General features: G+C 43.8%; 1 protein-coding gene across 2 annotated transcripts in view; it reads right to left on the bottom strand.

Moving 5' to 3' along the window:
• LOC121276975 (fibrillin-2) overlaps nucleotides 1–24246 on the bottom strand; it is a 401991-nt gene that overhangs the window by 107645 nt on the left and 270100 nt on the right. For both annotated transcript variants that reach the window (XM_041185736.1, XM_041185737.1), the window contains 5 exons: nucleotides 23546–23668; nucleotides 18657–18782; nucleotides 10058–10180; nucleotides 3952–4074; nucleotides 1902–2063 (listed from right to left, as the gene is read on the bottom strand). In XM_041185736.1, the coding sequence (XP_041041670.1) occupies nucleotides 1902–2063; nucleotides 3952–4074; nucleotides 10058–10180; nucleotides 18657–18782; nucleotides 23546–23668 (657 nt within the window). The remainder of the gene's footprint in view (nucleotides 1–1901; nucleotides 2064–3951; nucleotides 4075–10057; nucleotides 10181–18656; nucleotides 18783–23545; nucleotides 23669–24246) is intronic.

Here is a 24246-nt window from a genome sequence, read left to right as displayed (position 1 = left end):
CAAGAGGCCAGGCTGGGAGGGCTTTGGTGGAATCACCTGATGGGGGCTGCCTCCAAAAGGCCCAGGGGGTTCAAGAGGAAGCACAAACCACCCCCCAGCCCCCCATTTGCCCGACAGCAGCCCGCACAGCTAAAGCTGCCGGGCTTCCTGCATGGTGTGGACCTCCCCCTCGTGCAGGTAAAACTCAGCTGGCAGCAGGAAGAGGCATTTAAGTGGCCATTAATTGGTCACATAAGGGCCTCAATAGGTCCAAGGGTGGGCAAGTTGACACCTTCACCGTCCCCATAAAGTTTTAGGCAGGTAAGGGGCAGGCAGGTAGGTGGCGGACAGTTATGAGCCCCCCAACCCGGCTTCAAACCCGTTGACAGGGGAGTGTATAATCCAGCCCTAAGTGTGGGCTAACCAAGGTTCAGTACAGGTTTAGCACAATTTGCCCCTTTTTTCAATCCTATCCCGCTAGAGATAAAGCTTAGTGCTTGGTTTACTTTTTTTAAAATGCCTAGCTAACTTGTAGCGGAACTTTTAGTGATGGATGTGTTTGTGCTCCAAGGAATTTGATTGGACCCGACCCCACTGGGTGTAAAATTGCGCAAGATGACATCAGCGAGCGTCCCAATGTCATCATGTACTCGCGCAATATTTTGCTCGGTGATCATGCGCAAAGTCGGAAGCGTGCCCACTGACAATTAAGTGGGCAATTAAGCCCATTAATGGTGCAATTGCCTGCGACTTTTCGTGGCCAGTCCGACCTTTGGTTGGAAGACAGGCTAATCGGTTGACGGCCTTTACATTTTTCATCAAACATCAACCAAGGGCGGGATGAAATCTCCATTATGAAAGAAAATAAGAATAAATATCTGTGGACAGCATTTTTATGAGTTATGCATTCAGAAGCTTGATTGTGATTCTTGGGCATTTTTTTGCAGCTATTTACTCCTTTATTTAATTATTTGCAGGTCTGCGGCTCCCTGAGGCAGCTGTCTGCCTTCAGGGAGCTCTCTCGGAGCGCTCACCTGCGCCCGCGGTGATGTCATTGCCCACCCTCTTCCCGCCCCGCACACCAGCTGCGCTGAGCTTTTCAGTTTCACGCTAGCTGGCCAATTAATGGTCAGCCAGCTTGAAATCACAGTTGGCGGCTGATCGCGGTTGGCGGTCTGTTTCCCAGCTGCTCCCAGGCCCACCGATCGCCCGTGCCCACCAAGGGTAAAATTCAGACCCAAGTTCCTTTTGTTCATCTACCCAACCTAGACTTACACCTTCCAAGTAATAAGTGACCTCTATATTCCTCCTCCCAAAATGTACTATGTCATATTTATTTGTATTGATCTTCATTTGCCAATTATTTGCCCATTCTGCGAGTTTATTGATGTCCTCCTGTAATTTGTTGCAGGCCTCCTCAGTATTGACTATCAGCCACCCGGTCAAATTTGGTATCCTCTGCAAATTTAGAAATAGTGCTTTTGATTTCAAAGTCCAAATTGTTAATGTAAATTGTGAACAGCAGTGGCCCCAGTACTGATCCTTACGGAACACTAATTCCCACCTTATGCCACTCTGCTTTCTGACTTGAAGTCATCCAGCAATCCATTCTGCCATTGTCTCCTGACTCTGCTTTTTCTGACCATATTCATTAATTTATTATGGGGCACCTTATCGAAGGCCTTTTGGAAATCCAAATAAATCACACCATCTACTCTATCTTACCTTCTCAAAATAATCAATAAGCCTTCTGTTATGTTCGTTATGTTCTTCTAATGCGAAGACAGATACAAATTATTTGTTTAATTTCACTGCTATTTCCTTATTCCCCATCATAATTTCTCTTTTCTCTGCCTCTGAGGGACTCATGCTTATTTTCTGACTGCTTATCCAAAAAGTGCATTAGAAAAGAGTATACATACTTGTATTGACATCAGGACAGATTTCACAAGGGTTACCCCAGGCACTTCCGAGAGAGCAACAACAAGAGGCACGAGTGACACCAACCCCAATGTCGACACTGCAGGACAAGCCTCCATCACCTCGCTGGCCATATTCCAAGAAGCAGTTCCCAACACGAGTATCTACGGCAAACAAATAGAAGAATAACATTGGAAAAACTTTTACATCATGTAAAATAATCTGATTCTTGTTCAAATACACATTATATGGTACATTTTGCCAGGCAGGGCTCTTGGCGTGGGTTTTCACTTCATTGTAGTAGAGGCTGGGTAAACAGTCAAAGAGGTCTGTATATCTGATTTATTTGTGTTCACAAACTTCGGCTCATTAAAATTAATCACCGTGGAAATGGAAGCACTGTGAAACCACCAGATCAATTCCCTGATTTTTTTCCAATGGAGTTAAACCTAATGTTCAAGGCATTCAGAGCTAAATGTGAACAGTTTCTCCAAGTAACAGATGTTATTTTAGAAAATATAACAGTCATTAGTTAAAACAACAATTATGAGATGAATTGCAGCGATGTGACTCAGACTCGGAGTATCCAGTGAAGAGCTACAATTAATGAACAATGATACAACAAAACTAACTATTTGTAATACTGTAATTTTTGAACGTGAGCAATTTGAACAATTTAATTATAATATTTCTCTTGTGCAGACGGTAAAAATATTGAAGCTATGTTTCAGAAAAAACAATAACTGCATCATGCTGCCGCAATCACTATACTGTACTTGTTCCCACAGCATTAATTGCAATTGTTTGCACATGAACAAACTTATGGCACTGCTGCAGGTGACTGCTTCTAGTAAGAAAATGCCTCAAAAGCACTTGGAATTTTATGTTAAAGGACTGTACATTTGTAAGGACTATTCTGCAATTCTAACTGCTATAACTGTACTTGTGCAGTTAATAACGACTGTTGGCCACCTTTTGTTGCACCATTTAATGCCAGTTGGACTCATTCTATCACCCATTTGGTAAAAGTAGTGTGTCCTGAGCCACACAGACTAGACGAATCTAATTTTAATTCTCTAAATTGTGCTCATTTGTCAGATCTCAGCTATGGTGGCAAGTAGGGTGATTACAATTGACCTCAGTGCCTCAAGGTCAGGGAAGAGAAAACTGACCGGCAAACATATTTCTGATCATTAATTTGTATGATATGTGTTGAAAAGAGTACCCTTACATACAATCATGAGGACAGGATATGACCCTGCTATAATGCTCCTAAAGTCAATTAAGTTATTTACATTTACTGTTAAGAGTCACACGCTGAGAATAGCAATTTGGGCAAAGCACTGGGAGATTACATTAAACTATAACGTATCATAAGAGAGATTTCTTTCCAGAGTAGAGGGAGAACAATTCAGGCAGAAAAATAGCAAAATAGGAGTCATCATGATGGGGAAATTTCTCGGAACTGTTCCCATTTTGTTGAGGTTGCTTCACCAAAAGTGTAGTGGAAACCTCGATTATGCAATTCCATTGAGTTCCTGCAGTGAAACAAAACTGAAATAGCTCTGAGGAATTTCCTGACCCAGGAAATGCTGTCCCAGTGACACGAGAGGATTGTGGATGAAACTTGTCATTCATGAGAGCACTGAATTGGGAATTTTGGTTAAAATTTCCAGGCTGCTTCTACCCAACAGTTCAATAGATATAATGGGATATTTATAGGTAACTGAGAAACTGCCATGAATGTATCTCACTCCATGATATTTAGAATTGAGAAAAATATTAAACAGAACAGATTTGTCTTCAAATAATGTTAGTTTTTTTTTAGGACAATTTAAGAATTTTTTGCTCTTTATTTAGGGATAGCTGAATGTCACAGTCCTGAATGACTCTTGCAGAAGGATATTTGTGCCATTATTTCTGGAATTCTTTCAGGAAGTTATTTTAAGTAGATTACAACAAATTTCCATAAACAGGAAGTTAAGTGTATTATACGTTGACAATAACCGGTCCTCAAGCTTTCATACATGGTTGCACAAAATAATGACTCACCAACACAACCAATTCCTGTTGGATTAAGCTCAAAATCAGCAGGACAGTTGCACAGGTAATCACCCGGTGTATTGACACATAACCCATTGATGCAGTTGACTGGATCAGCACACTCATTGACATCTGCAAATTAAAAACAGAATGTTTCACCTTAGCTCCTTGTAGGCATTATAAGACAAAGCATTTCCTGTTTCAATAATTACTGAAGGTAAGTGGGCAATAATACAGTCAAATCCCCTTAAGGCAAGCTTCAAAGGCTTAAAAATAAATATGGTTATCTACCATCTCTAACTAGATTTCACGGAATTGTCGAGAGGTTTAAACAAAGACCAATTCACATTTGAACTCTAATAGCTCCATTATAGCTTGACTTCAGAACCGCTGAGAAAAGGTTCTCAGGTCCAAAGAGTTAAAAAAAAATGGGGTGAAATTTCCCTTTCAAGAAAATAGCAGACGATTGTCTATTTAATTTGTGATTAAAAATTTGTTACTAAGTTTGAATTCTCAGAAACCAAGCGTTCTGCCTCTTCGTTCAGGGGAAGTGATGGCGTAGTGGTATTGTTGCTGGGCTAGTAATCCAGAGACCCAGGGTAATGCTCTGGGGATCCGGGTTCAAATCCTGCCACAGCAAATAGTGGAATTTGAGTTCAATAAAATCTGGAATGAAAAGTCTGACGATGAACAAGGGTTGATTGTTCTAAAGACCCATCTAGCTTACTAATGAAAGGAAATCTGCTACCCTTACCTGGGGGTCTTGCCTACATATGACTCCAGACCCCGCAATGTGGTTGACTCTTTCATGCCCTCTGAAATGGCCTAGCAAGCCACTCAGTTCTAACAAACTGCTACAAAGTCACAAAAAGGAATGAAACCGCACGGACCACTAGGCATTGACCTAGGCACCAGAAACGACAATGGCAATCTCAGTCCTGCTGATCCTGCAAAGTCTTTCCTACGAACATCTGGAGGCTAGTGGAGAGCTGTCTCACAGACTAGTCAAGCGACAGCCTGACATTCTCATCCTCATGGAATCATACCTTACAGATAATGTTCCAGACACCACCATCACTATCCCTGGGTATGTCCAGGCCTAGCAGAGGCAGCACAGTGGTATACAGTTAGGGGGAGGGAGTTGCCCTGGGAGTCCTCAACATTGACTCCAGACCCCATGAAGTCTCATGGCATCAGGTCAAGCATAGGCAGGGAAACCTCCCATGTACCACCCTCTCTCAGCTTATGAATCAGTGCTCCTCCATGTTGAATACCACTTGGAGGAAGCACTGAGGGCGGCAGGGGTGCAGTATGTACTCTGGGTGGGGGACTTCAATGACCATCACCAAGAGTGGCACCACTATTGGCCGAGATGGCCGAATCCTAAATGACATAGTTGCTAGACTAGGTCTGCAGCAGGTGGTGAGGGAACCAACAAGAGGGAAAAACATACTTGACCTCAACCTCACCAACCTGCCTGCTGCAGATGCATCTGTCCATGAGAGTAAGGAGTGGTAGGAGTGCAGTCATTGTTGACAGGAAGTCTTGCCTTCACATTGAGGATACTCTCCAATGTGTTTTGTGGCACTACCAATGTGCTAAATGGGATAGATTTCAAACAGATCTAGCAACTCAAGATTGGGCAACCACGAGGCGCTGTGGGCCATCAGCAGTAGCAGCATTGTACTCGAACACAATCTGTAACCTCGTGGCATATCCCCCACTCTACCATTACCATCAAGCCTGGGGATCAGCCCTGGTTCAATGAAGAGTGCAAGAGGGCATGCCAGGAGCTGCAACAGGAATACCTAAAAATGAGATGTCAACCTGGTGAAGCTATAACACAGGATTACTCGCATGCCAAACAGCATAAGCAGCAAATGATAGACAGGGCTAAGTGATCCCACAAACAACGGATCAGATCTAAGCTTTGCAGTCCTGCCAAATCCCGTCGTGAATGGTGGTGGACAATTAAACAACTGGAGGAGGAGGCTCCACAAATATCCTCATCCTCAATGATGGGAGGCCCAGCACATCACTGCTAAAGATAAGGCTGAAGAATTTGCTACAATCTTCAGCCAGAAGTGCCGATGGATAATCCATCTAGGCTTCCTCCGGAGGTCCCCAGCATCAGAGCTGCCAGTCTTCAGCCAATTTGATTCACTCCACATGATATCAAGAAATGGCTGAAGGCACTGGATACTGAAAAGGCTATGGGCCCTGACAATATTCCGACAATAAGACTGAAGACTTGTGCTCCAGAACTTGCTGTGGCCCTAGCCAAGTTGTTCCAATACAGCTACAACACTAGCATCTAACCGACTATGTGGAAAATTGCCCAGGTATGTCCTGTACACAAAAAACAGGATAAATCCCACCCGGCTAATTACCGCCCCATCAGTCTCTTCTCCATCATCAGTAAAGTAATGGAAGGGGTCATCAACAGTGCTATCAAGTGGCACTTGCTTAGCAATAACCTGCTCACTGACGCCAAGGTGAGGTGAGAGTGATTGCCCTTGACATCAAGGCTGCACTTGACAGAGTGTGGCATCAAGGAGCCCTAGCAAAACTAGAGTCAATAGGAATCATGGTGAAAACTCTCCACTGGTTGGAGTCATTTCTAGCACAAAGGAAGGTGGTTGTGGTTGTTGGAGGTCAGTCATCTTAGCTCCAGGACATCACCGCAGGAGTTCCTCAGAGTAATGTCCTCAGCCAACCATCTTCAGCTGCTTCATCAATAACCTTCCTTCCATTTTAAGGTCAGAATTGGGGATGTTCTCTGATGATTGCACAATGTTCAGCACCATTCGTGACTTCTCAGATACTGAAGCTGTCCATGGCCAAATGCAGCAAAACCTGGACAATATCCAGGCTTGGGCTGACAAGTGGCAAATAACATTCACGCCAAACAAGTGTCAGGCAATGACCATCTCCAACAAAAGAGAATCCAACCATTGCCCCTGGGGGTTACCATTGACCAGAAACTGAACTGGACTATTCATATAAACAGTGTGGCTACAAGAGCAAGTCAGAAGCTAGGAATCGTGTGACGAGTAACCCACCTCCTGACTCCCCAAAGCCTGTCCACTATCTACAAGGAACAGATCAGGAGTGTGATGGAATATTCCCCAGTTGAGTGCAGGTCCTATAACACAGAAGAAGCTGGATATCGTCCAGGAAAAAGCAGCTCGTTTGAGTGGCACCATATCCACCACTGATGCACAGTAGCAGCAGTGTGTACCAACTACAAGGTGCATTGCAGGAATTCACTAAGGCTCCTTCGACAGTACCTTCCAAATCCCTGAACACTACTATCTAGAAGGACAAGGGCAGAAGATAAATGGAACACCACTACCTGGAAGGTCCCCTCCAAGTCATTCACCATCCTGACTTGGAAATATATCGCCTTTCCTTCACTGTCACTGGGTCAAAATCCTGGAACTCCCTTCCTAACAGCACTGTGGGTGTACCTACACCACATGGACTACAGCGATTCAAGAAGGAAGCTCACCACCACCTCCTCAAGGGCAACTAGGGATGGGCAATAAATGCTGGCCCAGCCAGCGAAGCCCACATCCCGTGAATGAACAGAGAAAAAATAGCAGATTATTAAGTATGGGATAGCAACAATCATTTGCCCTTGTTTTCGTTAAAATAATTTTGTGTTCATTCAAATTCAAATCTTAAAATTGATATGCCAAGCTGAAGGAATTGGATTTTAGGTCAGTGATGTTGTGGCAATGCTTGAACATTCTCCTGCTCTACAAGCAGAGCTGATCAAAGGTTTCCAAAAACATTATGTTGAATAAACCCTCAGTCTGACTTCTCTGATGACTAAACTGATAAAGGCTATTAAATCTAATCCAAGTTTACTAGAGAGTAGTAGGTTTGATTCTGGCCTTTGCTGTTAGCTGAATCCAGCGAGGGTAGCAGGAGAGATGCTCAAATAAACTCAGTGTCTCTGGATTAGGAAGAAGAAAAAGAGCCAGGGTCCCTAGTCATTGCTCTTCAATGACCCTTGCTAGAAAGTGCTTTGTGTTGGTGTCAGATGAGGGCAGCATCAGGTTTGGCTTTAATGCTATCTTTGCCTCTCGGTAAAACACCCTGCCGGCACTTGCTGCTTAGGATCACTCATGAAGATTAGACAATTTGATTTATGGCACGCATCTCTATGTCATCGCTTTTGTGTTGTATGATCACTACAGTGTAAGCTTCCCTCTAGAGCCAAGCAGGAGAAATTATATAGGAACAGAAGCATCTCATAAAGCCCCTTGAGCTTGTTATACCATTCAATTAGACCCTCAACTCCATTTACCTGTCTTTAATCTGTATTCTTTGATAATCTTACCCAGCAAAATTAAGTCAATTTCTATCAAAAATTTCAACTGACCCTTTTCGAGTGTGTGGGGGGCGGGGGGGGGTCCATTACCCTTTGTGTGGAAAAAGTACTTTCTGATTTCACTCCTAAATGGCATGGCTCTAATTTTTTTTAAGATTGTGTTCCTTTGTTCTGGATTTTCTGGCCAGAGGAAATAATTTCTCTCTGTTTCTACCATATTGAATCTTCTTATCATTTTGACACCCTGATTAGATCACCCCTAATTCTTCAAAGGACATTGGGAATACTAGATGAAGAGGGCACTCAGTTGAGTGCATACCTCTACTGTTAACTGAAAGTTATTACAATTACGCAGTTCTCAAGGATTTTTCCTTCCTGGTTGACGCACTGTAACTACAAGGCTGTAAAATGAAATATTTTTATTAAGAGCTTCCATCACTTTGAGGAGGCTTCAGGCCAATCCACATTCAACAACCTGCTCTGAAAACTCTGCCCACAGCTGTGAAAAATTACAGCACAGCAGCTGAGACAATCCACAGCATTCTAAAACAATCAATAACATTCTAAAATCAAACAACCCACAACATTCTAAAAAAAAGCTAATTTGCTCAATCTTCCACTGTTAACGGGGGTACATGGGTTCAAATCCCACTGTGGTAGCTGGTGGAATTTAAATTCATTCAATAACAAATTTGGGCTTGAAAGCTAGTCACAAAATTGGTGACCATGAAATTATCATCGGCTGTCGTAAAAACCATCTAGTTCACTAATGTCCTTTAGGGAAGAAAATCTGCCTTCCTTATCTTATCTGGCCTACATATGACTCCAGATCCACAGCAATGTGGTTGACACTTAATTGCCCTCTGAAATGGCCTAGTAAGCCACTCAGTTCAAGGGCAATTAAGGATGCGCAACAAATGCTGGCCTTGCTGGCGATGCCCACATCCATGAAAAAATAAAAAAGAGAAACCTGTGACATTGAGTAGATGTCATCCTCACATTGAGAGACAGCAATGAATAAATCTATGTACTATACACTTGTACAGTGGTGACGGTAGGTACAGTAAAGTTTTATCGTTAGAAATAATCTTTCAGAAGCCATTGTAATGAACTGCTCATCCTTATCTTCAACTTTAAAAAACCTGTTCATGTTAAAGCTCACATTGTTCACTGGAAGATGTAATACAAATTTCATTATTGCATCCAAAAAGGAGCTTTCTTAGCTGAGTAAATTATCTTCTGTATCACATTAACAGATAGAGAGGGCCCTACTGATATGATCCAAGCTGAGGTGACATTGATCCATCTATTGTTACGTATTTATCATTTTTAAGAAAAACTAAGATTAAAATATTATTGTATCTTGAAGGATAGTTGTTTATTCAAAAAGCTGCCAATGTTCTTTGAAGGAACACAATGGAATCCAAATGAGCATATTTTTGGCAAAAACATTAAACATTTGGGAAACCTCTCCTAGGCAGTACTTTTTCATCTTTTTTACCTTAAAAATAATGCTGTGTGATATTAACACATTGGTACTTAACAGGTATATATAAAAAGATTTTGTCGACTACTTTAATGGAGGTGCCACCTCATTGAAAATGGTGGACAAATGAATTTCCATTCAAATGCATTAAGCATTCGATCTGCAATTGTGTACAGTGTAATCTCTGGACCTGTATTTGTTTTTGTATTTTGAGAAATCAGGGCTACCTTGATAGATAACTAAGAGTAGTCCTCTTTAGTAAATGAACTCTGTATCTGTTGTGTTCCTACCTGTACAGTTGCCTCCACTTCTGTCAAGCTCATAGCCGTCATCGCAGACACACCTGAACATACCCGGCAAATTCTGGCAGGTGCCAAACACACAGATGTTCTGAAATGAACATTCGTCAATATCTATAAGAGACAGAGACAGTACTTATTTAAAGAGGAAGCATAAAAATTTTTTATAGGAAAAATAAATTCCACAATATTATTAAATCTTCTAGCCTTAAAGCGCTCTGACAAAACCTATAAAGATTTCGCTCCTAACAACAAATGCTAGTTTGGAAATGCTATTTTTTATATGAAGTCTATATGCTATTTATAAAGATATATACCACAATATTAAATAAAAAATTAAGGGCTACAATCATGTGGGTGGGGTTTGAGACAGGCAGGAAGCCATTCCGACCTTGGTTGGGTGAGGCCTGGGGCATTTCAACTCCAGGAATTCATCTGCATTGCCTCCAGCTCAGTTAGTTTGCCATTGAAGTGACAGCTGGCTGGGAGTAGAATGGCACCACGGGCCAAAGTAACAAACCTCAGCACTCAGACTGGGAGGGGCAGTGAAAATTTTACTAGTGGGGTCCAGAGGAGCACTCTTGGCCCCAAAAAGACAGTTAATAAAAGTAACATTATTTGCATTCTCCCTACTAATTTGGCTGGGTGGGAAAGCCACCTTCCATGCACAGCCCTCTAGTTAAAATAGTGGTCAAACCCAATTGCTTCACTGGAGCCTGATCTGTACACCCACCTTAGTTTTCAGTGGGTGTCCCCCTTGCCTACTAAGAAGAACAGATTAAAACCAGAACCTGTGGGAAGACAAGGGTGGGCAACCCCCACAGATGATTTTAACTGCCCCATATCCTGATTCTTAGCTAGTGGGTACAGCAAAGCTTGCCGCTATAACACCAGAGGGAAAATTTCAGTATTCTCAAATTATTATAGACAGAGTTGAGATTCCCTTTGGAGAGGATAGGGTGAAAATTATTAGCTTAAGAAGTTAATACGAAGATGGAGTGTTAGACATCAATTTAAGTGCTTATATTAAGGAACATTATGAGTCATTTATTTTGGATAAAAATTAAATGTTTATTTCTTAAATGGGATATGGGGGATGGTGCAGCTCGAGTCTAGACCTAACAGTGTTAAACAAAAAAAAAAGGTGGTGGGGTGAATTTTACGACTGGGGAAGAAACTAACCCAATAGCTTACATTGACATGATAGGAATTCCTTTGGCCACTGACGGTAGCAACATTACGAATACATTCATGAAAATTCCCTCTGCCCCTTATGGAGAATTTATTCCAAAGAGATGCTTTCAATTTTACTAGAAATGCTGAACAGAGGAAATCTTTGCTAGTGCTACATGTAGTAACTAGAAGATTTCTGTCAGTAAGTAGGTTACTGAAAATAAATGTAATGACAGTCGAGTGAAAACACTATGGGGTTGTATTTCCATGGTGGCTTCCCTGATTAAACATCGTAAATTGAGAGACGGATTGGCACTTGGTTGGGAGAATCCTTGTGCAAATTACTGCATCTGTTGCTTCAATTTTATCATTTTAGCAAAGGCCGGCATTTTCTGGCCCCATTGTGGTGGAACCCACCGCAGGAGATTCGGGCGGCCCAGCCAATGGGTCATTGACTCTTGGCGGGTCTGGATGATCCCGGCGGCTGGCGGGTCCAGAAATTTACGCCCAAAAACTAAGGCCGGGATCTTCTAGTCCCGCCAGAAATCAACAGACTTTTGGCTGGTCCACTGCATCGCCCGCGACAGGTCCCGCCAAGGCAGGGCCGGAAAACCCCGACCTAAGTTTCAAATGTTATTGTATCGTGTTGGAAGTCAGCTGGCTATTGAATAAGGTTAAGAATGATGGGAAAATGCTGTTTCAGCAGAAATTTTCACGTTGCCCTCTCAAGCTTTAACATGAACCGGATGCAGGGAATAGCATAGCGCCTCATTAAGCTAAACTCCGCATTCTTCTTCTTGAGTTATCTGCCTGAAGGTAGGTCATTGGTGATTATTTGCTGAGCCACAGCAAAATGCCATGATTTTTTACTATGGGCAGGGCAAAAGGCAGGCCTGAGTCTACCTCAGCCGGAATGGGGATTGAAACTTATTGGGCTGGATTTTCAGCTCAGTGTGCGGGTAAGAGTCAGCAACACACCTACCAACAATTAAGGGAGTTGTTAAACCCATTAATAAATTAATTAAAGTGAATTTTACCCTGCCCATCCAACCTTATGATTGGTGGGCGGGCAAAAAGGCCATTGATTATTGTAAAAACTCATCTGGTTCACTCATGTCCTTTAAGGGAGGTAAATCTGTCATCCGTCATCCATACCTGGCCTGGCCTACATGACTTTAGACCCACAGCAATGTAGTTGTCTCTGAACTGCCCTCTGAAATGGTCAAGCAGGCCACTCAGTTCAAGGGCAATGATGGATGGGTAACAAATGCTGGCTTTGCCTGCGACACCCACATTTCATGAAAAGAATAAAGAAAAATAAATTATTAAACATTCTAATATGACAGGGCCTACTAATGGGGCAAAATGTTTAGCTTGGCGGGCGGATGTGCAAAATGTTGCTTGTTGACATCGGGCAAGCACCCTAATGTCAACATGCAGTCACACGATATTTCGGTCGGTGGGTGGGCGCCGGAGTTGGCAGCGTGCCCGCTGACAATTAAAAGATCTGTTAAACCCATTACAGTTGGCAGGCAGGCAAAAGGGGCAAGTGGCCTTTGTACTTTTTAGGAAACCTCGTCCACGGGCAGGGTGAGCTTTCCTAAAGCAAATAAAAATAAAATAAAAACTTAAAATTTAATTAATATCATGTCCCTGCTTATGTGACACAGTCATGTTGGGGGACATGTTTTATAACATTTTTAATTATTTTATTTTTTGTTAAACTTGTCGAGGAGAATTTTCTATTCGGAGTGTGGGGGCTCGTCCCCGCACGCCAACGCATAAAATGACGCGCGGTGACATCGGGCCTGTGTTCCAACATCACCACGCATCATTCCGATCTTCCGTTCGGCAGGTGCACACCAGAGTCGGCTGCGTCCGCACCGAACTCTCAAAGGCCTGTTAAGGCCGTTAATAAACTAATTAAAGATATTGATAGGGCTGCCTGCGGGCAGGCGAGGAGCCCAGGCGGCCTTTGCATTTTTCATGAAACCTCATCCAGGGGCGGGATGAGGTTTCATGAAGGGTTTATTACATTAATAAATATTTTTCTAACATTTCAAAAACATGTCCCAGCTCATGTGACGCTGTCACATGAGGGGACGTGTGTAAATGATTTTTTACCTTCTTTATTTAAAATTTTCATGATGAAAGTAACCTCCCTGAGGCAGCTCAGGGAGACTTCTGCACTTTTTCGCATGCTTGCCCCAACTCTCCCTCCTCTGCCCGCCGGCACAGGTCGCTACTGGGTGCGCATCACGGTGGGCAGGCCTTAATTGGCCCGCCCGTGTAAAATGGCTCCGCGCCCGCCCACACCCTCTCCTGACCGGCCTTCCGGATGGGGAAAACATTCTACCCTTCATCTCTCTGAGGTAGCTGTGTTGAGGGAGATTTTCAAACACTCACTCACACGCATGCATGAGGTTCGCGTTTGCCCCACTAGCGACCCACCACCAGCCAGTGTGAATCGCCTTCCGGCTTCGATTGCGGGCAGCGGTCAGACCTGCATTAGCACATTCTTTTAGATAATATCACCACCTTCAACACCTCTTTGTTCTTTTGTCTGTGACATCTTTGGTTATCTCCTCCTATCACTGCTTGCTTGTCCCAACAAACCGCCCCCCCCACCTTCTTCCCCCCTCCACAAACCAGCTTATATTTTACCCCTTTCCTATTTCTACTTAGTTCTGTTGAAGGGTCATGAGGACTCAAAACGTCAACTTTGCTCTTCTCCGCCGATGCTGCCAGACCTGCTGAGTTTTTCCAGGTATTTCTGTTTTTGTTTTGGATTTCCAGCATCCGCAGTTTTTTGTTTTTATCTCTGTGTTTAATTGACTGCCACTTCTCTTCAAGAAATGCCTACCTTGAAAAAGTTTTGTTCTACTCTCCGTCAGGATTTTTGAATCTCTCTTTTGCCTTGTTCACCTTCATTGCTTTCCATTTCTCTCCTGGTGTTTGACAACGTGTTTACTAAAACCCGCTTTCACAGCCATATTCCCTTTCTCAGTGATTGTCTCCGTCTCTAGCTTACCCCATGTGGATTTCAACTGAAATTCCATCCCTCATGTTTCGGACCCACCCAGGATTACAGGTATCTCCAGGACATAAAATGTTTCTCGGAGTGCTGTTCCCGTCGCATTCTGAGATCTACACTCAGTGCCATGCACCGCCAAATGAACACACTCAACCTCTCCCTCCAGCAGCACCGCCGCACCATTTTTCAAAGCTGCGCGTGTCCCCAGTTTCATTTTATTCTTCGTCTCATCCGACGCCTCAACAAGAAACTTTTTCTCTTTCTCTCAAGTGCTAAGGAACGCAAGCTCCAACAACTCATCGACACCAACACACATCTAGGACCCTCCACCCCTGCCTGTCCCTCCGTCCCCACCCCATCTTCCAATCCCAGCCCCAGCTGTGTATTCACTATACCCTCTGACCTTCCCCTCTCCGATACTGAACGTTCAGTGCTCAGCAAAGGACTTAGTTTCATACCCCTACGCCCTCATCTCAATGAATTTCGGGCTCGGCACGATGCTGAACTCTCCTTCCGCCGCCTTCGTCTCAATGCTCACTTCTTTGGGCAGGAGTCCTCTCCCTGTTCAAAGGATCCTTTTACCCACATCCAATATTCTCCCTCCACCTGGATCCCTCCCTCTGGATTCTTACCTTCTCTTGATCTTTTCATTGAGAACTGTCGGTGTGACATTAGTCGTCTCAATTTCTCTGCTCCTCTCACCCATTCTAACCTGTCTATCTCTGAACTTACTGCACTCCATTCTCTCAGGTCCAACCCTAACATTGTCATCAAACCCGCTGACAAGGGTGGTGCTATTGTTGTCTGGCGCACTGACCCCTACCTCGTGGAGGCTGAGGGTCAACTCATAGACACTTCCTCCTACCTCTCCCTGGACCATGACCCCACCACTGAACATCAAGCCATTGTTTCCAGGACTGTCACTGACCTCATCTCCTCTGGAGATCTTCCTTCCACAGCTTCCAACCTGATAGTCGCCCAACCTCGGACGGCCCGCTTCTACCTCCTACCCAAAATCCACAAACAGGACTGTCCCGGCAGACCGATCGTGTCAGCCTGTTCCTGCCCCATGGAACTCATTTCTCGCTATCTTGACTCCCTTCTCTCTCCCTTTGTCCAGTTTCTTCCCACCTACATCCGTGATTCCTCTGACACCTTACGTCACATCAACAATTTCCAGTTCCCTGGCCCCAACCGCCTCCTCTTCACTATGGATGTCCAATCCCTCTACACCTCCATCCCCCACCAGGATGGTCTGAGGGCTCTCAGCTTCTTCCTCGAACAGAAGCCCGAACAATCCCCATCCATCACAACTCTCCTCCGTCTGGCTGAACTCGTTCTCACACTGAACAATTTCTCCTTTAACTCCTCTCACTTCCTCCAAATAAAAGGTGTGGCTATGGGTACCCGCATGGGCCCCAGCTATGCCTGTCTCTTTATGGGGTATGTGGACCATTCCTTGTTCCAGTCCTACTCCGACCCCCTCCCACAACTCTTTCTCCGGTACATCGATGATTACTTCGGTGCTGCTTCATGCTCTCGTCGGGACCTAGAAAAATTTATTAATTTTGCTTCCAATCTCCACCCCTCCATTATTTTCACATGGTTCATCTCTGACACTTCCCTTCCCTTCCTTGACCTCTCTGTCTCAATTTCTGGTGATAGACTGTCCACCAATATCCATTACAAGTCTACCGACTCCCACAGCTACCTTGACTACAGCTCCTCACACCCCGCTTCCTGTAAGGACTCCATCCCATTCTCTCAGTTCCTTCGCCTCTGTCGCAACTGTTCTGATGATGCTACCTTCAAAAACAGTTCCTCTGACATATCCTCCTTCTTCCTTAACCGAGGTTTTCCACCCAAGGTTGTTGACAGGGCCCTCAACCGTGTCCGGCCCATCTCCCGCGCATCCGCCTTCACGCCTTCTCCTCCCTCCCAGAAACATGATAGGGTCCCCCTTGTCCTCACTTATCACCCCACCAGCCTCCGCATTCAAAGGATCATCCTCTGCCATTTCCGCCAACTCCAGCATGATGCCACCACCAAACACATCTTCGCTTCAACTCCATGGCGGCATTCTGTAGGGATCGTTCCCTCCGTGACACCCTGGTCCACTCCTCCATCACCCCCTACTCCTCAACCCCCACCTACGGCACCTCTCCATGCAAACGCAAAATATGCAACACCTTCCCCTTCACTTGTTCTCTCCTCACTGTCCAAGGGCCCAAACACTCCTTTCAAGAGAAGCAGCATTTCACTTGCATTTCCCCCAACTTAGTCTACTGCATTCGTTGCTCCCAATGCGGTTTCCTCTACATTGGAGAGACCAAAGGCGGACTGGGTGACCGCTTTGCAGAACACCTTCCGTCTGTCTGCAAGCATGACCCAGACCTCCCCGTCGCTTGTCATTTTAACACTCCACCCTGCTCTCTTGCCCACATGTCTGTCCTTGGCTTGCTGCATTGTTCCAGTGAAGCCCAATGCAAACTGGAGGAACAGCACCTCATCTTCCGACTCGGCACTTTACAGCCTTCCAGACTGAATATTGAATTCAACAACTTTAGATCTTGAACTCCCTCCTCCATCCCCACCCCCTTTCCGTTTCTTCCCCCTCCCTTTTGTTTTTTCCAATAATCTATATAGATTTTTCTTTTCCCATCTATTTCCATTATTTTTAAATGTATTCCACCCATGGTTAATTTCACCCCACCCCCAGTAGAGCTACCTTGCTTGTCCTGCTCTCTAATCTTAATTAACACATTCTTTTAGATAATATCACCAACTTCAACACCTCTTTGTTCTTTTGTCTGTGACAACTTTTGGTTATCTGCTCCTATCACTGCTTGCTTGTCCCAACAAACCACCTCCCCCCCCAACTTCTTCGCCCCCCACAAACCAGCTTATATATCATCCCTTTCCTATTTCTACTTAGTTCTGTTGAAGGGTCATGAGGACTCGAAACGTCAACTTTGCTCTTCTCCGCCGATGCTGCCAGACCTGCTGAGTTTTTCCAGGTATTTCTGTTTTTGTTTTGGATTTCCAGCATCCACAGTTTTTTGTTTTTATATCTGCCCCCACCGAGTCCACCCAACAAGGGTGAAATTCTGGCCATGATTTCTGTTCCAAAGAGCTGCAGGATGATTCCTGCACTTTCCCTATGTGGTGAGTTCACAAACTTGGGGTTTTTTTTACCAGGAGGTACACTGACTTTTGGTGAGACTGGACGATCCCGGCTGCGGGCCCGAGCGATCCCAGCAGCAGGCGTGGGCAGAAAATCCCACCCTGAGAGTGCAGCTTGAATCCATGACTTATTGAATCAGAGCCAAAAGCAGTAAGGGAAAAGAAGTCTCGAGTGTTTTTTGAATTCTGAAATTAATGTAATTGAACACACGCTAAATAGTCAGATTTCAAAAAGTTTTTTTAAGTTGAAGCATCTGGCCTGGCTCAGTCTGAGTTTGGCTGGATGGAGGGTGGCCAAACCGAATCTGACTCAAAATGTTCTCTGGCTTGGTTATCGTTAACTGGGGAGTGCTTTCACTTATTGGCAGGGCAGATTTGATGGCCTAGGATAAATAAAAGAGGAAATCTAAGGTTTCTATTTGTTTTCCTCTATTTAATATATACAAAAGACCTATTTTATGACCTATTTATCTATCCCTGGGCAGATGTAAAAATGAGGTAATCTCCAGCCCAAATGGCAAACCTCTGGCTTACCTCCACAGTGAAGGATGAAGAATCTGCTTTCGCACTATAGTAGATATATATTGGCAAGATGGATTCCACCAGCTCAAATTTCACTTTGTTTAAAAAAGAACACTAGTATGCTCCATTAATTTTAATATGTTAAATTTTGTCTCCATTGCAAACTATATGCATAGTTCTCATTGTTATTTATGAAATATCATCCAAAAAGTTGCGTACTTTTGCAATCTCTTAGAATTTAAAGCATCTTTACTGTTCTTAATTAGTGTATGATAATTACATTGCTTTATTTCCACATTATTTCATTTTTCAATCTGCATTTACTCACTGGATAAAAAATTAGCATTTCAGTGTAAAATAAATCCATCTTAACACGTTCAAACGAGGTACAGGTTCAATCCCGATTTGACTTTGCTGTTACACATTTACAAAGTAAGCTTTTTTAAATAATTTTTTTTCTATCCTTGTACATGGCAAAGAAGTGTTGAGCCATATCTTTCTTTGAGGAAGTCTGGCATTTTTTTCAGGAAAGCTTCCCCTACTTCTGCCTGTTAGCTAAATGTATGGCTCTTTCATAATTACACTAATGGATTAGACCCTCTGCATTCTATTTCCAGATATAGTCATAATCCATATTCAGGATGGGCCATAAAAATTGCAAGATACCAGCGAACTTACCTTGACAGGATCTGCTATCAGAAGCTGGTGTGAATCCCATCTCACAGTCACATCGGTATCCTCCAGGAGTGTTGAGGCACTGGCCATTCTCACACAGGTTGACATTCTCTGCACATTCATCCACATCTGTAAATAAAGACGAATAAAATATTGTTTCTATTAGCTCATAATACAACAATTTCATATTATTTTCAATTTTTCACAGAGAGAACATTTTCCAAGATTTAGCTGTACTTTTGCCTAGAGATGACTGGTGCAATTAGAATAGTTTTTCCTCTCGAGAAATAACTCTGGTTTAGTCTAATTGTTTTTATAAACAATCATGTAACATTAGTGCATGGGACTTTGCCAGTTTTATATCAGACACCATTATTTATACAGGCAACAGAGGATATACCTTAGAAAATTATTCAACATAAGCTTTGGTAAAATGCTCACTTTGATAGAATGAACAATTGTTCTATCAGGAATTTGTGATTAACCGGCATGAAATTTGTAATATACAACTGCTGAACTGCATATGACACCTTTGTCAACAAGATCCATAGATAGTGATAGTCTCATTGTGGGTTCATGTTCTGCAGCTACAACTGATATCATCACTCTAGAGGCTGGCACACACATGACATCAAAACTTGCAGACTGATTTATCTATTTACTAACATAATCACTTCCAACCAGCTGGTTTGTACCATTAAATAGTTTTGGCTTGAGTGGCTGACTGAAAAAGACATAGGGCAGAATTTTGCTATCGGCGAGCAGGGGGCAGGGCTCGCTGACTGACGCGTAAGATGATGCGGGATGGCGTCAGGGGGAACTCCCGACGTCACCACGCCCTATTTAAATTTTCAGGAAGGAGGGGGCACAGCAAAATCAGCTGCGGGCCCCCCGACCTGTCAATGGCCAATTGAGGCCGTTGACAAGATCATTTAAACAATTAAAGGACCTGCCCATCCAACCTTAAGGTCGGCGGGCAGGCAGGAGCCCCAGTGGCAAATAGATAAAACATGAAACCACTGGCAGGATGTGGTTTTATGCAAGGTGTTAAAAATTTTAATAAAGTTTTACTGTAATTTATGAACATGTCCCATCTCATGTGACATTCTCACATGAGGGGGACATGTTAAGGATTTTTTTTCTTTTCTATTTTTTATCTTTTTAAAAGTATAAGCGATCTCCCTGAGGCAGCCCTTAGCCTCAGGGAGGTGTGCGCACTTTCGTGCGCATGCGCGAAAGAGCACAATCTCGCTTTTGGGGAATCCCCCCGCCTGCAAAGAAAGCGCACAGCACTTCCCGCCGGATGTCACACTAGGCGGACCTTAATTGACCTGCCCACATAAAATGGCGGCGGGGCCCCCTTCTCCGGCAGGGATCAGCTTCCCGCCCGCCAGAGATTGGGTCGGGCCCGCCCACCCAACAGGCAGAGAATTCTGCCCATAGTTTCCAATCAAGTTTCAGATAAAAATTACTACTCAAGGAGGAATGATTTTTGATGGCAACACTGCAGCAAGGTACAAGAGTGAGTAAAGCAACCATAATTAATATACATTTGCCACTGTCCACTGTATATAATAAAGATTGCACCACCAAATAAGAACAAAGAGGCTAAATTTGGGGGGCTGAATTCTTGCATGGGGATTTCAACGCACAATTACCACACACCCGTTCAGAATGACGCAAGCAGCACATAAACTTTGTCCTGCCTGCTTATTTCCATGATTGAAGCACGCTGTTGAGTGGCTGCATGTCTCAGCAGGGGGTTTTGAGAGGCGAACACCACATAGATCTAGCCTGCAACTCTTAAAGTCAGAATGTATCTTGTCCATGAGACGCAATTTCTGTTCTTTCCGTCTGTTCCCACTAAACTGCCGCTCATTCAGCTTCCCTTCCTGACCCCCATGTTAGTGATATTGTTAACAGTTTTCTCTCTTCAGCTGTGTCTGTATCCCCTTTGAATCTGTTATCATCAACCCTCTCCTCAAAAAAAAACAAATACTTGACCCCTCCGTCCTTGCCAACAACTATCTCATCTCCAATTTCCCTTTCCTCTCCTGATCCTTTGAATATGTTGCTGCCTCCCAAATCTATTCCCATTTTTCCCAGAACTCCATGTTTGAATCCTTCCAATCAGGTTTCTGCCCTCGCCACAGTACCGAAACATCTCTTATCAAAGTCAAAAATGACCTCCTATGTGACTGTGACAAAGATAAACTTTCCCTCCTCGTCCTTTTCAACCTGTCCGCAGCCTCTGATGCAGTTGACAACACGGCCATCCTTTTAAAGTCTCTCCAATGCCATCTAGCTGGGTGGGAATGCTTCCATTCTTATATATCTAATCCCACACCGTTCCCTCATGTGTACCCCAAGGATCAATCTTTGGCCCCTCCTATTTCTCATCTACATGCTTCCCTTTGGCGTCATCATCCAAGGCACAGCATTAGTTTTCACATGTATTCTGACAACACTCATCTCTACCTCACCATCGCCTCTCTCGATTCCCCCGCTGCTGTTAAATTATCGACTGCTTGTCTGACATCCAGCCTTCGATGAGCAGAAATTTCCCCCAATTAAATACTGGTAAGACTGAAGCCATTGTTTTCGGTCCCTGCTCCAAAGTCTGTCCCCTAACTAACGATTCCATCCCTCTCCCTGTAACAGTCTGCGATTAAGCCAGTCTTTTTGGAACTTTGGTGTCACATTTGATCCCGAGATGAGCTTCCAACCTCATACTTGTTCCAGGTCTAAGTCCACCTTTATCTACCTCTACATTGCTCAAGTTTGCCCCGTCTCAGCTCATCCACTGCTGAAACCATCATCGATGCTTTTGTTATGTCTAGATTTGACTATTTCAATGTAGTCCTGATTGGTCTCTCATATTCTCTCTTTCTCTTCAGATACCATGCCCTAAGACTATGCACTGCCATGTGTTGATCCATGGTCATGCTTGGCAAAGTACTGCAGTGGTTAGCCATTGCCTTCTGCAGGTTCTGGCTAATCAGGAGATCAGCCATGTTTTGAACACATTTTTCATGGCCATCAAGTCCTGGAGTGGGACTCAAAAAGGAGCTTCAGGCTCAGAGGAAGGGGTGCGACCGCTACACCACAAGACACCCACACCTCTCACATCCTACCCACTGTAAACTCTGCTGCTTGTCTTAACTCACAGGAAGACAAGTTCCGCCGTACTTCTTGACCTACTTTGGTTCCTGGCAAGAAACATCTTGATTTTAAAATTCTCCTCTTTGTTTTCAAATCCCTCCATGGCCTTGCCTCTCCTATCTCTGTAATCTCTTCCAAACCCTCCAAGCCCGCCAAACCTAAGGCAGCCCTGTCAGTTACCTAAATTGTTTTATTAATGGTCTCAATTGGCTGTTGACAGGTCGGCGGGTGCACAGCTGACTCGGCTGCGCCCCCGCTGACCTGAAAATAGAAATGACGTGGAGTGATGTCGGGAGTTCCACCCGACATCATCCCGCATCATTTTATGCATTGGCGAGCAGCCCTACCCCCCCCTAACCCACCCCCGCTCGCCGACTTAAAGATCCTGCCCTCAAGGCCAAGGTGCATTCTGGCTACAGCAGGGGCTGAAAATACCTGGATACAATTACAAGACTTTTGGGAAGAATAGAAATGAACAATCGACAAAAGGGATTCCCCCAGGCTTTTGGATGCTACGCTGAAGACGTTAGTGCAGGAGCCCGATAGGAGGATAGAAGCTCTCTTCTGTCAGAGAGCCAGAATGCTGTCCAGATAAGTGCTTAGAAAGCATTAGGAACAGGAAGCCAAAGGGACCAATGCCACCAGTCTGGTATTGAGGGCCTGGATCCTGTTTCAGAAAAGTTTAATGACCTCACATGACTAACCAAGATCAGTGAGTGCATTCTTACATGCCAATCGTACCCACTGCAACACTAGCCTCACACACTGCTCCATTCATCAGAGTCCATTCACTTGCCTACCAACAATCTCTATCAAGCCAAACCTCACTTCCATATGCTTTGCCTCGCCCTCATACATGTAAACCTGGTGGAAGAAGCAATTCATATCTGGCAGTTCGTTCAGTTTAAGAGAGGGTGTTAACTAGAGTGGTGAAGTCACAATCTACCTACTTTGCATAGATCTTCTGCATGCATGTAACGCCTGCGGTATTACCTTCAACAACGTGGTGATCAGTGTGGATTACGCTGGAAGTGGTCGGGAATAGTGTGGACACCATTTTTCATCTCAACCGGCACCCACAGCACTAGAACTACTGGCTCTATGGAGCAGAATTTTTGGGTTTCAGGGTCTCTATTTTGGGTGTAAAGATCTATTACTCAGCAGTTGATTTGCAAATTAACTGTAACTTGGGCTCTTTTGAAGTGCCCGTGTGTAATATGGTGCTGAGCCACTGGACTTAGTTGAGATAACTGATCTATTACTACAGCAGGTTTCAGTGATTTTAGTCTAGGGAGGGGGTAAAATTTTAGTTGCTGGGGTTCCTATTCCTGTTTGCTATTCTTGTTGGAAGTCTGTTTTGTGGAATTGGGTGGAGGCAGGATCAGGCAAAACTATGATGTTTCTCATGGGGTAACAACCTGCCAGCGCTAACTATTAGGTTAACATGAGAAATCTGACCAATTGGATGAAGTACTGGAAGGCTGTTGGTGCCTGTGGAATTGTACCCCAACAAGATTCATTTGTTTTAGGAAGGAAGAAAAATGGAAGGAAAACTTTCATCGATTGAAAACTGTGAAGTGGTAATGTTGGATCTATGCTGGTACCTAAACATTTTGCTGTCCATTCAACTGGTAAAACATGAGGTACGTCAAACTGTGTAATTCTGGTTTCTATTTAAGGCCATATTTTTACGTATTAGAAAGAGCTTTAGTTTAGTTTCTTTCCCATACCTGCACACGTAAAACCATCTCCACTGAAGCCTTCAGAGCAGAGGCAACGATACGATCCAGGTGTATTCATACATTTGGCATTAAGATTACAATGATGTGTTTCATTGGTGCACTCGTCATGGTCTGCCAATTAAAAAGAAGACATTATTGTTTGAATGCAGTACTTTTTTCCTTGACACAACTGTAAAGCTGGGCCTAAAACTTCATTTTCGTAGATAGTACTGTAGCATTAAAAACAGAAAATGATGAGTGAACAGCAAGTCAAGCAGTACCTTATGTGATAATTGTATTTGGGTAGCAGTCTGGACTAGTATCTACAGAGTGTAATTTACAGCTAGCAATGCCTGAGTTATGATGTGGTCCATAAACCACACTCTGGATGCCCATAAATTTTATACATTTTAAGGGTATGGGTGAGCTGTACAGTTATGGGCAAATTCCTTAGATATGCTCCCAGCATCTGAAGCTCTGCACTTTGAATTCTGAAGACAGAAAATGTCATCCAATAGCTTCTAAACTGTACAAATGATGTGGACCAACTGTAAATTATCCAGGTTTGCAGGCAGCACAGTAAAGAAAGGGTTTGCAAAAATATTTAATTGATTTTTCAATTGGACACACACATGCAAATTAGACTTAATACCTATATAAATATCCCGTGTAACATACTATTTCAGAAAATGCACTTAATGGATCATAGT

This window comes from Carcharodon carcharias, chromosome 4, assembly GCF_017639515.1.
Source record: "Carcharodon carcharias isolate sCarCar2 chromosome 4, sCarCar2.pri, whole genome shotgun sequence".
In the NCBI taxonomy this organism is placed as follows: Eukaryota; Metazoa; Chordata; class Chondrichthyes; order Lamniformes; family Lamnidae; genus Carcharodon; species Carcharodon carcharias.
Note: the sequence above shows the minus strand (reverse complement) of the source record. Positions and strands in the feature narration are given on the sequence as shown.